Source organism: Diachasma alloeum, unplaced genomic scaffold (genome assembly GCF_001412515.2).
Source record: "Diachasma alloeum isolate Michigan unplaced genomic scaffold, Dall2.0 Dall_scaffold_00949, whole genome shotgun sequence".
Taxonomy (NCBI): Eukaryota; Metazoa; Arthropoda; class Insecta; order Hymenoptera; family Braconidae; genus Diachasma; species Diachasma alloeum.
The window spans coordinates 20,689-38,471 of record NW_021681066.1 but is presented as its reverse complement, the minus strand read 5'-3'; the positions used below and the strand labels follow the sequence as shown (position 1 = coordinate 38,471).

The 17,783-nt window shown below is 41.5% G+C and overlaps 1 protein-coding gene across 1 annotated transcript; it reads left to right on the top strand.

Annotated features, from left to right (window-relative positions):
- Window positions 1-966: 966 nt before the first annotated feature.
- On the top strand, window positions 967-2,064 carry LOC107045484. Its single transcript, XM_015267785.1, has one exon. The coding sequence runs from the start codon at window positions 967-969 to the stop codon at window positions 2,062-2,064; it is 1,098 nt and encodes a 365-aa protein (XP_015123271.1).
- The last annotated feature ends 15,719 nt before the right edge of the window (window positions 2,065-17,783 follow it).

Genomic DNA, 17,783 nt, shown 5'->3' with positions numbered 1-17,783 from the left:
ATTCCACGTCTGGAACTTACTGCAGCTCTCCTGTTAACTCAACTCGTAACATCAACGCAGCAGATGCTCCAGCTAGACCAGGTAGAAACTCACCTTTGGTCAGACTCAGCAGTAGCTCTCGCGTGGATCAGGAGTCCGGCCTTGAGATGGAAAGATTTCGTCCACAACAGAGTGGTAAAAATCCAGGAAACTCTCCCGAATCCCACTTGGAGACACGTCAGTGGGAAGGAGAATCCAGCCGACTGCGCCTCCAAGGGCATAACACCAAGTCAGCTAGCAGATCATCACCTTTGGTGGACAGGACCTGATTGGATAAATCAGGACCCTGAAGACTGGCCACGATCAACTATTGATGCTTCACCAATGGACATCCCAGAAGTGGCCAAAAAAGCGAAACCAGCAGAATCTCACCCAGTCGTACAGAGAATCAACGAGATTGCCGAGCTCCTCAACAGATACAGCACGATGGCAAAGCTGTTAGCAGTAACAGCGACCATCAACAGGGCCATCGATAGATTCAGGAGGCAGCCAATGCCCCCGGGATCTATCTTGACGACCAGGGAACTCAACGATGCGAGATTATTTTGGGTAAAAATAACACAACACCAGTACTTTGTTTCAGAACTCAGGGTACTTCTCAGAAATCAGCAGCTACCCAGAAATCACCAGTTAGCGAAATTCACCCCAACTCTGGACGAGGAGGACATCATGAGACTTGGGGGACGCCTCAAGAACTCAGAACTCCATCCAGAACAGATCCACCCAATAGTCTTGCCACGTCAGTCCAGATTCACCACACTCGCCATCGCAGTAGCTCACCAGAAGACCCTCCACTGAGGGACACAGCTCACCTTGGCCTACACTCGGCAACGCTATTGGATACTCGGTGGCAGGGGCACAGTTAGAGCCTACATCCTACGCTGTGCTATCTGCGCCAGACACCGAGCTAGACAGGCTCAGCAACAGATGGGTCAATTGCCCGCAACCAGAGTCTCACCAGCAAGAGCATTTCTCCACACGGGGGTGGACTATGCAGGTCCTTTCGCCATCCTCAAGTGGAGACCCACGAATGCTCAACCGGGATCAGTGCACATCGCAGTGTTCGTGTGCTTCACCACGTCAGCAGTTCACCTAGAGCTCGTCAACAGGCAAACCACAGAAGCCTTCCTCGGAGCTTACAAGAGATTCACCGGAAGACGAGGTATTCCAGCAGTCATGTACAGTGACAACGCCACCACCTTCGTCGGAGCAGCAGATCAACTCGAAAGGCTCTATCACCAAGCATCTAAAGAAAATCAACGTGTTCAGGCTGCTCTCGCCACCAATGGGACTCAGTGGAGCTTCTCACCACCTAGAGCACCCCATTTTGGTGGCAAATGGGAAGCAGCAGTAAAATCAACGAAGCATCACCTCAAGAGAGTCCTGGGAACGACAACGCTAACATTTGAGGAACTCAACACAGTCTTAGTTCAGATTGAAGCCTGCCTAAACTCCAGGCCAATCTGTCCGATGTCAGACGACCCAGAAGATCTCCAGGTTCTCACCCCAGGACACTTCTTAATCGGCGAGCCTCTACAGATAGTACCAGAGTCATCCTACGTCGACGAGAATCCCCTCAAGATGAGGAGATGGAACCTCGTGACTCGGATAGTTCAACAGTTCTGGTCCAGGTGGTCCAAAGAGTGTCTCCAACGATACCAGGCTATCTACAAGTGGAAGACACGCCAGCAGAACATCGAGGTTGGTAACATGGTGCTGATGGTCGACGATAACCTTCCACCAGCCCAGTGGCCAATCGCCAGAGTCATCGCGACTAGACCAGGAGCAGATGGGCTCACCAGAGTAGCCACAGTCAGAACGAGCAAAGCAGAAGTCGGCAGACATCAAGATGGGTCGCCTAATCTCCAGAACATCACAGCAGCCCACTCGGTGTTTGACAGACCAATCACCAAGTCCTGTCTGCTTCCTACATACCCACCTACACCAGACCAACCTCCAGAAGAAGATCACCCAGATGATGAAGACGATCAACAGCAAGGAGACATCCAGGAACTGCAGGACTGAGAGTTAAGTATCATCTTCCATATGTTTTTTAATTTGGCAAGTGATACGTCTCTCACCCTGTTTTTCTCCCCTTAGCAAGCATCAGCAGAACCAGAATCAGCAGAACCAGACCAGCAGAAACTAGATCCAGTAATTCAACAACCTGATGTTGAATGCCCCCGGGGTGTGTGAAACGAAGTTAAAATTCAGTACATCAACGGTTGACCACAGATCGGCCACTTACGAAAATCTTCGGGAAACCTCGGGTCAACGGTCAGGCCTAGTCAATCACCGAATCTCAGAGTCAGTCAGTCGTAGAGAGTCGTAGCAAATGAGTTGAGCGAGCAGTATATCGTTTTTCTAAAGCTACTTTCGGTTGTCCGAACAGCGTCAGTACATCACCCGTTCGAGACATTTTGTTTTCTCAGTACATCTCCTATTTAAATTCTCAGTACAGTCTCCTATTATTCAGTATATTATTCAGAAAATCTCCAGTGTTAAATTCAGAACAGTTTGAATTAATTTCAGTGACAATTAACAGAGTGTAACAAGTGACGCTAAGGTGGTTCGATTCCACCGAATAAATCAGTATATTTTTTATAGACTCAGTGCGTTCGTTTTTTACCGGCATTTCCACTATCCCCTTCCCAATCCACCCTAAATTCAGTTTTCCCTCCAAACAGCAGCCTTGAAATAGTTACAATGTAATAATCCACTTTATGCCAATATTGAGTTACCTGAGTCAGCTCAAAATCTGATGAAGTGGTTAAACAATAAAGATGTTGAATATCATGTAGAATCAGACGGAGGCGGTACAGATGATGAACACGATATGAAAAATTCTAGCCCAACTGCTACAACAGATCAAGTAACAGATCTGATTAAAAAAGGTGGAGAAGAAACATCACCACTCAGTGAAATTTTCAATGAAAAGCAATCAATGAATGACGGAATAGGAAAAAAGGATAAAGTTGAAGCACCGCTATCGTGTGGTAATAATGAAAATCCTCCTCGACCATCTCCGATGGTTACTCAAATTTTTAATGATACCCAGCGATTCGAACAATACACAGTTTATCCTATGCACGATAAACGAGTGAATGACACTGCATGTAATTTATATCAGATGAAAAAAAGTTCGAGATGTACCATTAAATTACAACACCAAAAATTTGGACTTACTATGTTTCCCCGATTTATATCCATATGGCCGAAATGGACAAGGTGAAGAACGCAATACCTATATTATAGATCAGGAATATATCAAAATGAGACTTTGCTCCAAGATACCACGCTTTCGATTAAACCAACAGTATTTATTCTATTTGTTGAATAATACTAATATAAGACAAATCAACAGTGGTATTTATCATACTTTGCACGTGACAAATCCGCGTCAGAGATATACAGCTAATAGTTCCTTGCAACAAATTCGAAACGGGGGAGCAGAAGGAAATATGAACACGATTTTCGAACGTCTGCGGAACTCTGAACAATATTGGCGCAAACCACGGAACAATTTAAGGTGCATGGCTAGACATTATGGATTAGCTACGTGGTTCCTTACTGTCAGTCCTGCAGAATGGAATTGGAATTGGTATTTCGATAAATTAACTGATGGTGAAGTCATTGCAGCAGATCCCGTTTCTGTATCCAGATACCTGGACATTTCACGCTCTACTTAATTTTCTCCCATCAGATGACCATCCTATTGGTAAAATCATACACTGTTTCTGGCGAAGAGAGTACTNAAATTAACTGATGGTGAAGTCATTGCAGCAGATCCCGTTTCTGTATCCAGACTCCTGGACATGAAATTTCACGCTCTACTTGATTTTCTCCTATCAGATGACCATCCTATTGGTAAAATCATACACTATTTCTGGCGAAGAGAGTACCAAGGACGCGGGGCGCAACACTTTCATTTATTGATATGGGTGGAGGGAGCACCGATTGTTGGTATCAATTCTAATGATGAAGTGGCTGATTTCGGCATAAAGTATGCAACTTGCAGGACACTGGATAAAAATGTTTCCCCAACTCTTCACCGCCGCGTGACAACACATCAGAAGCATAAACATAACAGTTACTGCTGACGATCAAAAAAAGAGAAGTCTGACAAAATAACAAAGAAATGTCGATTTGGTTTTCCGCGTCCTGAAACAGATAAATTCATACTGCGCGATCCTGCCATTTCTATTGCTGGAAGGAAGAAATTAAAAACGAAATCTAGATTCTGCGATCTTCCTCGACATAAAGACGACATTTTTACTAATGATTACAATCCAGCAATTCTTGTTGCATGAGAAGGTAATATGGATATTCAATTCATTGGAGAAAGCTCATCACTTCTAACTCAGTACTGTACGAAGTATTCTACAAAATATGAAATATCTAAAACGTCTACTGTCATCGAGGAAGCGACATCTACGAAAACCGTGAGGCAGAAATTGTGGAATATAGGGATGCGTGCATTGCAATATCGTGAGCTCGGAGCTCTTGAAGCTGCTGATACTCTATTGGGAATTTCATTGTACAGTACTGATTCCAATACCACGATTAAATGGTTAGATGTCAGAATGGTCAGAAATCGGAAGGTCAAGAATTACGATGAAATTGAAAAATTGGACAAAGAATCGACTGATATATTTTGCCCCTCATTTATAAATGATCATTATCCCAATCGTCCCAAAAAACTTGAGGCATTATGTCTTTATGACTTTTGTAAATGGTATGATATCGTTCGACAAGAACCAAAAACTAAGGAGGTTGAATATTACACATTGAAACCTTCATTATTTTTGAAGAGACGTGATCAAGTTTATTTGATTAATCACTGGAGACACAATATTAACACTGAGCCGGAGAAGCATTTGTTCGCCTTATTATTACTATTCAAACCATGGAGGGACAAAGATGAACTACGAGCTGGTTTTCTGTCATATACCGGGGCTTTTGAGAATGAGAAAGAATTCCTCGCCAGAGCGTGTGAGTATCATAATGAAACAGAGGTTTTCCAAAGAGGATTAGATTATATTTCGGAACAAATCCGTGTTGAACTCGAGAAACCCGAAAGTGGGGTGCCTCAGTCTCCTGGAATCCAAGTCGGTTGTGATCCAAAAGGAGGCAAAATGGCTATGAAAGAATTCAATGATATGGAGGAGAAAGTCGGAAGAAGTGTACATTTGGCTGCTATGATAACACAAATAAATGTCGACGAAAAGAGAATATTTGATGTTGTGAAAAATGTAATATCTTCCCAGACTGAAATTTTGCGACTCTATGTTAGCGGTGAAGGTGGAACAGGAAAAAGCTTCCTAATTGAAGTAATAAGAACTTGGATTAGTAAGGAAATGGATCGGAAAATAGCAGTTACAGCTCCTATAGGTATTGCAGCGTTCAATATCGATGGTTTGACAATTCACAAATATTTCCACCTTCCGATTGAGCATGATGATACTCCAAAATATAGGCAGTTATCAGATAATTTGTTGAAACTCATGCGTGATGAAATGCGGGACGTTGAATTAATCATTATTGATGAAATATCAATGGTTTCCAACACCACTCTGCTATATATTGTTACGTACCCTGTCCGTGGGTCATACGACGTACGCAACTGTTTCAATTTTGTTTTTCTTTATATTCTTTCAACCGAAGAATATTCCCATATGTTACCTCAAATTATTTATCGCTACAGTATCGTTAATGTCAGAATGTGATATGACAAATGTGAAGAGTTAATTAAACTCCGTTTATCAAGAGCATCACTATAAGTGGCCTAATAGAGAGTTAAAAGGGTGATTCATACTAATGAGTTTGAGCACTTTAGGATTGATACGAAGACTATGGACAACTGTCGCCAGGTAAAAAAACCAGGAGGAACAGCCAAGTTGGCGCGCGCCTATTCCAACTGCTTGGAAAAACCTGACATCTGATCCTGTGGATAACTTGCGGCTAGGCCATAAACATAAGATAACCATCAACAGAAATTTGACCATAATGGGCTTTTGCACTTAAATTAATAGCCAGGCTAGTGTTGTGGTAACTATTCCCATGGAAACGTGGAAAAGCCGAAAACCCACCCAAAAGGGCTACCGGTGACATAGAAGTGGAAATTGGGGCGGAGTTGTGACCAATCATCGAATTGTCTAGTCAAATCGGACAATTAAGAAGCTTTTGGTTGGATGCGCAGGCCTAATTAAGACAGGAGGCAGGACTCATAAGACAGCCCAAAACCTCAGGTTTTTACTATAAAAATGGCTGCAGGAGCCAGGGAGAGTTAGTTCGAAGCCGAGAACTCAGAACCTGGAGGTCCTAATTATCATGAGTGTCTTAAAACCACCCAGTACAAAGTTCTGCTCCCCAATTAACTTCAACTGAACGAGTCAACTACAAGAATCTCTGAGGCCAGAGTCGATAGCATCCGCTATCCCACCACCAATTCAGCGAGGACGACCAACTCCTAGGCCCTCTCCGGCCCTGTTGAGTGACTCGATTATCGACCGCCCACTCGCCACCCACCGAAGGTCATCACGCAGAGCCAAGCTGAGTCACGCGATTCAACTGAACCCCCGCTGAGCGTTAACTGAGCAATCCCTGTCCAACCCTTCCACCAACTGTAAGTGTCTATGTCCACAATTATCCAACTCATTTATTTCTCTCTTTTCCTGTTTTCCCTCCGACGGTTTTTACCCTGGGTTTTCGTGAAATTACTCCAATTACGAAATAAATAGTGCAATCGGTATAATTTGGTCAGTGTTTTCCTTTACGCGGAATATCGTTGTTGTATTTTAATACTTAATCCCGAACATCACGGTCCCACCCTAGATTTCACAAAAGAAGGTAATTATAACATCGTTAACCTCATCATCATCGAGACGACCAGTTCGTGACCAGTGACGGTCAGGTAAGAGCTGACAGGTAGATTTTCTCTCCCTCTCATTCCAATCTAAACCCGGTTGTCCGTAACAAAATTTTGGCGCCCGAACAGGGACACGATGTTTTAAAAAAAAAGGGACGATGGTAGCTACGCGTAGTGGGTTAACACCAATAGTCAGGACCGATCCTAAAAAGAGTAAAATCGGTGTCACTTCCCAAAGTTTAAACGATTTGAATGAGGGGAATTTAAATTCAAGTATGCCGTTAGCACGCACTCCACCCGCAGGAAGAGGGTCGAGCGATGACGGGAGATTTCTAGGTGAAACCACTGAGTCTAGTACCGAAGGGTTGGAAGAAAACGCGTCAGTGATTGTAGATACTTCAAATAGTGAGACCAATCCTGTTGATTCTGTTAAAACTTCGAACTCATTACCATCTTCTATTACTACATCTAAAGTTATCGAACCCTCGGGCACTCTTCAGAAAACTAATGGTTCAATTAGCCCAAAATCTTTATTAGATAACGTACAATTTCTCGATAAATTACATAAAAATGAAGATATTTCTCGAGACCAATTAGATGCATTCAAATTATATATTCGGAACGAGCAAGATGCTCTCCAACAAATTCACCGTGCAGGTGTATTCATGAAACTGTATGAGCAAATTCATAGGCTTAGTTCAGAATCCCTTACACTGACTCTTATTCAAAGTTTTCTGGACACCTATCATCCTGAGCATAATAAAGACTATGTATACAGGCCTCTACCCCTTATTCAAAATCAATCTTCGAGCATAAATGCTCTACCACTTGCAGGAAACCCATCACTTTTTACTAGCGGGTTTAAGCCAGTTGCTCCTGCAGGGGTTTCTTTCAGTGAAAATCCTAATTATCACAATCCTAATTCTTTAAATCCAAATTACTATTTCTCAAATAAGGGTCTCAATTCGGTGAACAATTATCCACCATTCTTGGGCAATAACGCCCCTCCAGTTGATAATCGAATAAACGAGCGTCAAACGACCTCCTCATTTCAAGCGGATCAATCAAAAAAGGAACCGCCCGACGGTCTCACCTCGCTTACAGATTTCTATCGGGCCATGCCCATTGTTCCTGGCCCGTATACTCTTACCCATGGGGGAATGGTCATGCTCCAGGACGCATTATCAGCCGTCCCTATTTTTGACGGGCTCCTCTCCTCTTTCTCGAGTTTTTCCGAAGCATGCGAGGAAGCTAAAAATATGGTGGATCCTACAATGGAAGCTAATCTTACTAAATTAATCAGAAACAAGCTTCGTGGACCTGTCAAAAATGCAATTCAAGATCGTCAATTTCAATCGATCGACGCTCTTCTAAAATTTCTTCAAAAATTATTCGCGCCCTCTGAATCTCTCACCCAATTACAGGGTAAACTTGGCCGATTAATTCAATTAGAAAATGAGTCCGTTGTCGTTTACGGCACACGGGCCAGACAATTGATGCTAAACATTTTCAAAACCTATGCTAGAGGCGGCGGCGCCCAGCCTAGTTTCAAAATCGATACGGAACAGAAAACGATCCGTTGTTTTGTACGCGGTCTCAAAAAGGGAATTCGAGTTAGTTCATATCGGTGCATAGATCTCGATACCGCAATTCGTGACGCGATTGAGTCCGAAAAAGAAAAAGCGGCTAGGGATGAATTGCATGGATATGACAGGGCTACGCGAGTAAAAACTGACGGCGTAGGGAAAAGAAATAGAGACCCCAGAATCACCGTAATTGCAGAAGAAAAATATTGTACGTTTTGTAAGAAACTTAATCACACCATCGATAAATGTTTTGCTAAAAATGGTTTTCCTCCTAAATTTGCCATTTGTGCTTATTGCAAAAATAAAGGTCAGTCGATTAACGAGTGTAGAAAGAAAAAATGGAATGATGATAGGCGTAAACGCGAGGGAGAAGGCCGTGACACGAAATCGGGAAACGGGAATCGCCTCTCGACGTCGAGCGCGCGTCCAGAGGAAAAGGCGGTGAATTGCGCGGCTTTCCCCAAATCCAATCGATCGGTGCATTCGGAAGCTACCCTGTACACAATTTAAAAGAATTACCACGAAGTCCCATCATTATCCTCCAACGTAAAAATCAAATTTGTCATTTTACCCTTATGATCGATACGGGGGCGAAGTTAAATGTAATCAAGGAAAGCGCTTTGACGCCGTCCGATGAAATTGATAGGAGTTTCACATGCCGTATTAATGGCGTGGGAAACGACTCACTCCGAACTAGGGGGACAGTGGCCTTCCCAGTTTTTGGTATCAAAATAACTTTCCACGTCGTGAANAGCCAACCATGAGGGTAAGGTACATTTAAAAGCAATTAACGCAGATACGAGGTCTGCCGTAATTAAGAGTTCCCCGGTTACATTAGAGGCATTTGAAGAAGTAAATAAAGAACAAATAGCTTATCATATCTCCTGTATTGCCTTGTCATCAAATTCGGATCGATTCGAAAAATTAAAAGAATTATTGCGACTAGACCATTTAGAGGAGGAAGAAAGATTGGAAGTACTCTCCCTTATATCCCAAACGCAGGACACTTTCCATATACCTGGGGAACCTTTGGGGGCCACCCATACAATGACTCATCGTATTATAACGACCGACCCATTACCTATCAACGCTAAACAGTATCGGTATCCTCACATTCACAAAGAGGAAATTAATCAACAAACTAGGGCAATGCTAGAGGCTGGAATAATAAAAAATTCTAAATCTCCCTATAATTCACCCCTTTGGATTGTTCCTGAGAAAAAAGATTCCCACGGAAATAAAAAATGGCGACTCGTCGTAGACTTTCGAGCGTTAAATGAGAAAACCATTGGGGATGCGTATCCCTTACCCCAAATATCCGAGATTCTAGATCAGTTGGGAGGAGCCAGGTATTTCTCTGTTTCTGACCTTGCCTCGGGGTTCCATCAAATTCCCATGCACGAGGAAGACAAGGAAAAGACTGCGTTTTCCACTTCTTACGGACATTATGAATTTACACGGATGCCTTTTGGATTGAAAAATGCCCCAGCCACGTTTCAAAGATTAATGGAGCAAACTTTATTGGGTCTACAAGGGCACGAAATGTTCGTTTATTTAGATGATATAGTAATTTATGCAAAATCACTAAATGAACATCGAGTTAAATTCATGAAGCTAGTCGATAGATTACGTCAGGCAAATTTAAAATTACAACCCGATAAATGTGAATTTTTGAAACCAGAAGTAGCATACCTCGGTCATATAATTAGTGAGGATGGGGTTAAACCGAATCCTGATAAAATTGTTGCTATTGAGAAATTTCCAAAACCTAAAAATCAAAAGAATGTTAAACAATTCTTGGGGCTCGCTGGGTACTACAGACGTTTTATTGAGGGTTTCTCTAAAATAGCCAGACCCTTGACTAATTTATTGAAGAACGAAGTACCTTTTGTGTGGGGAGATGAGCAACAAGAGGCATTTGACATTCTTCGGAAAAAATTAATCTCTGAACCTATATTACAATACCCTGATTTTGAAAAGAAATTTAATGTCACAACAGATGCTTCGGGTTATGCGTTAGGCGCAATATTGAGCCAGGGTAAAATAGGCGAGGATTTACCAATTGCTTATGCTTCAAGACTTTTAAATAAAGCTGAAGGCAATTATTCTACAATTGAAAAGGAGTTATTAGCTATAGTATTTGCAGTTAGATATTTTAGACCATATTTATATGGACGTCAATTCACGCTCATCACGGATCATAGACCGCTAGTTTGGCTTCACAACGTAAAAGACCCTACATCCAGACTTTTGCGTTGGAGAATAAAATTGGAGGAATATGAGTATGAGATAATTTATAAACAGGGAAAAATTAACTTGAATGCTGATGCCCTTTCTAGAAATCCCCCTGAAGAAATGGATATGTCGGAAGATGAAATTCCCGATAATTATTTCATCAGGGTAATAACAAGGAGTAACTCCCGAAAACGCGCTCAACACGAAATTGTAGAAACGGCACCTGTCATAAATAACCCAGTTAGCAGCGCGCCAGTCTCGTCTCGATTACGAAATTCCTCCGAAAAACCAGGAGTCTCAACCCCTTATAAAAATGTTAAGGAGAAAAGACAAAACTCGTGTCGATTCGTCAGGTAGATTCTCACCTGCTTCGGCGTCTAGCTCCGAAAGCGATAGGGAGGTTAACGAGGAAGCGGTAGAATAATCGATAGTAAAGGCGACATAGACTCGGGATAATATAGCTCTCAGGGTTGGACACGTCGTATGTTTTTTGACGGTCGATGGGGACCCAATAGATAAGGGTGCACGGCTCCTCGCGAAGTCCGGTAAACTGGCGGAACTAGAGAAAGGCAGGGTTAAGCCCGGAGAAATAATTTTACAACGGGACAAGCACACTACCTATTATAAAGTAATATTGAGTGAAGGTTTACAGCTTGATGGGGCACTTAACCTTTTAAAAATCCTAGCCATAAAAAATAATGCAGTCTCTCTATATTTCTCTGTCACTGCTGGAGGAATTTTTACATTTTCATGGCCTCAAGTAGAAGAAAAAATTGAAAGTACATTCCAGAATACCCAAATGAAATTATTTCTCTGTGGTAATGAAATTCACATTCCGGAAGAGAGGGATAGGCCCGAAATAATATTTGAAGCTCATGCGTCGGTAATCGGAGGGCACAAAGGAGTAACTAAGACTTGCGCTCGGATTAGACAAAATTATCGATGGGATGGAATGAAAAAGCAAGTTAGAGAATATATTCAATCATGTACTAGTTGCCAAAGGAAAAAGTTATTGCGCATGAAAACTAAACAGCCAATGATTATTACCGACACATCTATCGATGCATTTGATAGAGTAGCTTTGGATATTGTCGGCCTTTTGCCTCAAACAAAAAATGGAAATATTTATATTTTAACCATGCAGGATGATTTAATGAAATACTGTATGGCGGTCACGCTTAGTGATTCTAGCGCCGCGGAGGTTGCCGACGCCATGGCTAAGCATTTAATTTCGTTCCACGGGGCGCCCCACACCATTCTTACGGACCAAGGGGCAAATTTCATGAGTAAATTAGTAAAATCATTATCAAAGTGTTTCAAAATAAAGCACTTGCGCACGACAGCGTATCACCCCCAAACTAATGGCTCGTTGGAACGATCACATCGCGTATTGGCCGATTATTTAAGGCACTTTACCACTATCAAAAAGGATTGGGATGAGTGGATTAACTTTGCCATGTTCTCTTATAATACAAGTGTCCATGAGGGAACTCGTTTTACCCCATTCGAATAATTATATGGTCGCACGGCACGCACTCCGTCGGCATTCTCCTATAGTAAATTAAGGACATATCATGACCATGTAAGGGAAATAATTACTAAACTCCAGGATATTCGATATTTAGCGAGAGATAATTGAAAAGAAGCTAAGGAAAGGTCTAAATTAAATTATGATAAGAAAATTAATATTCAGGAATTTAAACTAGGGGATTGGGTATATTGATTAAAAGAAAATAGGAAAGGCAAACTAGATGACCATTATACTGGACCCTATTTTGTTAAACAAGTCATGACAAATGGAAACGTTAGAATACAAATTAAAGCAAAAAATACCAGAGTCGTACATTCAAATCGATTGAAAATAGCTCGGGTCCCAGAGGGTTACGCCGGAGTGTAAAGAAAAAGGGAGGAAATTGTGTGTATCTCAAGCTTCTATTTCTTTCTTTTTTTTTCACCTCTCATTCTCTCGAATTCCCTAATGGATTTTTTCTGGTGTGGCCTTGCACGGCTTATGCTCTTCTCTTTCTGAGGCGTTCCAAAAACCCTTTACAGAAATAAAAATCGATAGAATTCGCCCACTCTCCATGATAGCTTTCGACGCGCAGGGGCTTACTGATGATCTCATGGGATTTATACCTAAGGAGGTCGCGTGGGCTACCCTGGATTATTCTACAAGTATTCACGCCATTGCGGATGCACCCTGCCCGTGGGAAAATCTTAGTGGGCGATCCCAGATTGTTAATGACTGGCTCACTACGAATAAGCATGGGCTTCATTGGGATATAGCCGGTATCGACCATCAGAAATTGAGAGGATTATGCGCGGTCATTCCACCGGAAGCCACCACCATCTATGTAATCCATCCTAAAATGGGGAGTTATTTAAATACTTATCCTTATCGAAGGGTGGTCGTTTTAAACGTTTCGCTTGTTAATTACGAGCCATATTCTTATTTTTTCCAGACATGTAAACCATCAAGCACTTACTTGTCAGGGAAGAAATTATCAATGTTCAATGATGAATGTTGCAAAAATGGTGCGAATTATAAATGGTTCCCAAGCTCCTCAACCGAGCCTTTCTCCCCCATCTGTTTTATTTCCTAAAATCAAGGGACTTTCTAGTAGAATGTCGGAGGATCCAAGAGTAAAGCATCCCAGGTTTTCCCATCGCGAAGTAAGGGTTCATTCTTTCTTTACTTGGGTCTCTCAACTTGTTTCTCCTATGCAACTGGCCGAAATGGGATTCTTTTATACTGGTGAAGGTGATGAGGTGATATGCTACAATTGCGGAATTAAATTGGGTTTATGGCTTCCCGGGGATAGTATTCAAAATCGGCATGTAGTCACGTCACCAGACTGCCCGTTAGTAAACGTTTCTCGTATTCGGATTCCAGAACCCCGTGCTGTGGATAAAAATGGTATATCCGACGTTTCTAACGCTGTCACCTCAGTGGAGTCACATGGAAATGTGTGATGAGCTAAAATCTCTGGTCAAAGGAGGATTCCTTAAGCGAGTCAAGGCGAAAGCAAACTCTTTTAGGGAAATTGAATATATGTGGATGGGGCGATTGGCGACTTTTAAGCATAATCTAGAAATAAAACCTAAACTTAAACGGAAATACGCTAAAGCGGGATTCGTGTATAGAAAATGTATTGAATGTCTGACCGGCGGTCTAATTTTAGAAAAACCAACTACCGAACCTATTTATGATCATTTCTTTTTTTCACCCAATTGTCCCACCTTTCTGGCTAACGGATTAGGCAAGAAATTAATGTCGGATTATGATCAAGTAATACGTGAGATATTGGATAAACAGTTAGTATTCCCACATAGTACATTACTCGAGGGGAATCAATTAAACAATTATTTAAATCCTTATAACACCAGTTCCACGTTTGGCGAGGAAATAATGGATGAAGTACTTGAATATATTATTGGGGGACAGTAATGCATAACTATTAGTAATAGTGGTAGTAAGACACGAAATTATGTTTGTGCGAAAAATCAACTATAAAAATACAGGTTTCAGAAAAATGGAGTATCGGGAAGAAGTAAAGCGACTCCAGAGTTATGCCGCCTGGCCTCATAAAAATTGGGTAGAACCTTTCCTCACCCCCCGAATCCTCGCGGCGGCGGGATACTACTTCACGGGAGAGGCCGACGCTGTACGATGTTTTGAATGTAAACTAACAGTTAGAGAATGGAAGGAGCGTGATGACCCATTAGCGGGTCATTGGAGATATCGTTCTGCATGTAGATTTATTAGAGGTGAACCCTGTGGAAACGTGCCCGTTGGAGTCGACCCAGCGACGGTCCCGATACCGGCACACCGACCGGAAGTTTCGCCCGATGAGTGTACAAATGATTCTCCACTTACAGTACAGTTGCTTAATGGGCCCAAATTAAAATCACCACCGACTTGGGTATTAGCCGATGACCCACGGCTCGGTCCCTTAACTAAAGAAAATTCTAGTTTAGAACCAACAAAAGCACCGGGAAATAGGAGTCTCAAATGTAAAATTTGTTTCAAGCACTACATAAACGTACTCTTTATGCCTTGTAAACACGCATTAGCTTGTATAAAATGCTCACAAGAACCTAGTATTTGTTATTATTGCGGTGTAGATTTGACCAATAAGATTCAGATTTTTATCCCTTAAGAATTGAAACATTACCCTACAATTGAGAAATTATAACAATAGAAATTCTGCACCCTCCCTTATTTTCTCTTCTTGCTTTCAACAATCAAACCTTGAAATCTATTTTGCAAATTAAATCTTCTATGATTTAATTCATTTCCCCACTTTATCGAGAGAAATATGACAATTCCAGAAAAATGGACTTCAGAGATGAAATAGTACGACTCCGAAGCTACTGTGATTGGCCATGGTTTCCAGGGACTAACCAGTTATTAACCCCAAGAGCTCTTGCTGCCGCCGGATTTTATTATAGCGGGGATACTGATACAATTATATGTTTTGAGTGTGAATTAGAGATAAGGGAATTGAGAGAAAACGATAATCCTTATACCATGCATCAAATAGCGGAACCCCGTTGTAGGTTCATTAGAGAAATACCGTGCGGTAACGTACCGCTGGGACAGTTTCCTACAGCCATTCCGCCGGTACCCAAAGTATACTACCCTAGGTCTCGACCGACGGATCGGGAGACAAACTTTATTTCAGCCAAATGCCGTATTAACACTAGAAAGATTAGAACGTCGGTCACAAAAATTACGTATGCTACGATCATTAGGAGAAAATTACCTGTAGCAGAGGAAGTATCTCGTTGCGAAGTAGTAGAGGATACGGAAGCCGATATTGCAGTACTCTGTAGATTGTGCCTTGGAAATAATTTAGATATCGCTTTTGTTCCCTGCGGTCATGCATTGGTATGTGGAGAGTGCGCCGAAAAATTAAGTAACTGCTGTCTTTGTAGGAAAGATATAACTACTAAACTCAAAATTTTCCTCCCATAAAAATAGAATTTTCCATTAGTTTCTTCCTCTCGTAACGGCTATTATAGTTAGAAAAATCGAATTTTCAGAATTCAGGAGGAAAAATGGACTACAGGCATGAGGAATTGAGATTGTACAGTTTCATCGGTCTACCCGAAGCCCTACAAGTAGACACACCCATTATTCTCGCTTCGGAGGGATTTTATTTTGATGAAGAGACTAAACACGTCAAGTGTTTTGCGTGCAAAGTACTCTGGGAGGCACCTGAAGACCCCCGCCTCGTTCATATGAAAAAAAGCGTTTTGTGCGCTTATTATTGGGATAGAACCGCCTGTGGAAATATCTCTATTATTGAAGCCCTTAGAAGATCAGATAATTCGAGTTTTTCCAGTGTACAAAATACCCCTTCCACTTCATTACAACCTAGCATGCCCAAAGACGATTTAAAAATAGTGAGAATTTTTACTAACGCTGATATCAGGATCTTGTGCCGTGTTTGCGGAAAACATTTAACCACTACACTTTTCCTACCCTGTAAACATCTTAAAACTTGTGGTAATTGTGGTCCATTACAAAGGAATTGCCTTACCTGTGGGGCTAAAATAAAAGCAACTCTTGCTATTAATCTCTAATCAATTGAGAAACCTAATCATTAATACTACTTTCTTAACATTTTTCTCATAAAATGGGAATTCTCCTAATTCGAATCGTAAAATTATAGGAAACTTAGGCTAGCAGCGGCGCCACTAAGAAAAATGCAGACTTACGTGATTGACATTCAACACCATGCCACGAAAGATTACGAACTCTGGCCGAGGGAAATTGCAATTGTGTCCCTGGATAGTCCTATTGGCAATCATTGGTTGATTAAACCCTCGCACCTCCTCAAAGATCTCGAACCCCCTGTAGTCAATTATAATCGTAGGTTGACTCGTAGGGTACACGGAATTGAATGGATCGATGGAGAATCTAGTTTAACTTCTATCGAGCAATTTTTAATTACTATCGCTCATTCTGCGGTTAGAATATATGTAGAGGGGCGGGATAATGTTGATTATTTAACAGGGTTTTTGTCATGTAAAATCGTAGAATCCACTAAGATAGCACCGAAAATTGAGGATTTGTCTGATATCGATGATCAATGTCTCTATCACTGTTTTACGCCACGGCCGGTATCATGGTGCTTACGACCGTGCCATTAAATTACGCGATTAGTTGAGGAACCACGAACATAATTTCGAATCGATGTTTGAAGAATCTTCTAAGAAATCAGGATAAATTCAAAACATTTTGTTTTTTTTTACCCCTCTCCTATTGTTAATGTATAAGATTAACTGCTTAAAATCCCTTTCCGAGTAATCTTAAAATAGAATAAGATAAAAATTGAGGAACTCGTCCTCTGTTTCAGATGAGTGTTCTAGTCAATATAATTATTTTTACTTTGGCAACAACTGAAGCATTCGTGGTTTACGATTGCGGAGCGCAGAATGCTAACTTAACTACTATATCCCTACTAAGTGTAAAACCCTGTCGAATAGAAGCGAGGAAACCCATAATTGAAAAAACATATGTTCGATTATTACAACTAGCACGGTTTCGCGAAGTTCATGTGCAAACTTGTTTGGTAAAAATACAACGTTCCGTTTATTTTTGCGGGATGTGGTCCCATAATTCAATGGTGCATAATGGGTTAGCTGAATACCTCGCCCCTATTTTGGCAGCGTTATGTAGAGATATGCAGAAAACTAGAAGTTTTAGATACGAAAATATCTTTATGACAGACTTAGTTTTAAATGGTACGAAGGTGCATCTAGTTACTCTCGCTGGTGTTGTAAAATCCGACGGGTGGTGCGACGGTGCTAAGTTTTCGGATAGTTACGGTTCCTGGGACGACGTGGTCGTTCATGGAATATTGACAGTAATTTTGAATGATCATAATGTAGCAGTAAATATCGAAGAAGATAAAGTATACATGAAGTCTGGCCGTAGATGCATATTTTCCGATGGTAGTTGCACAGACAACGATGGTAGCGTAGTGGTGTGGGATCAAGCACCCCACGAGGATTGTTTTTTCAAGGAATATGATATTTTGTATGAG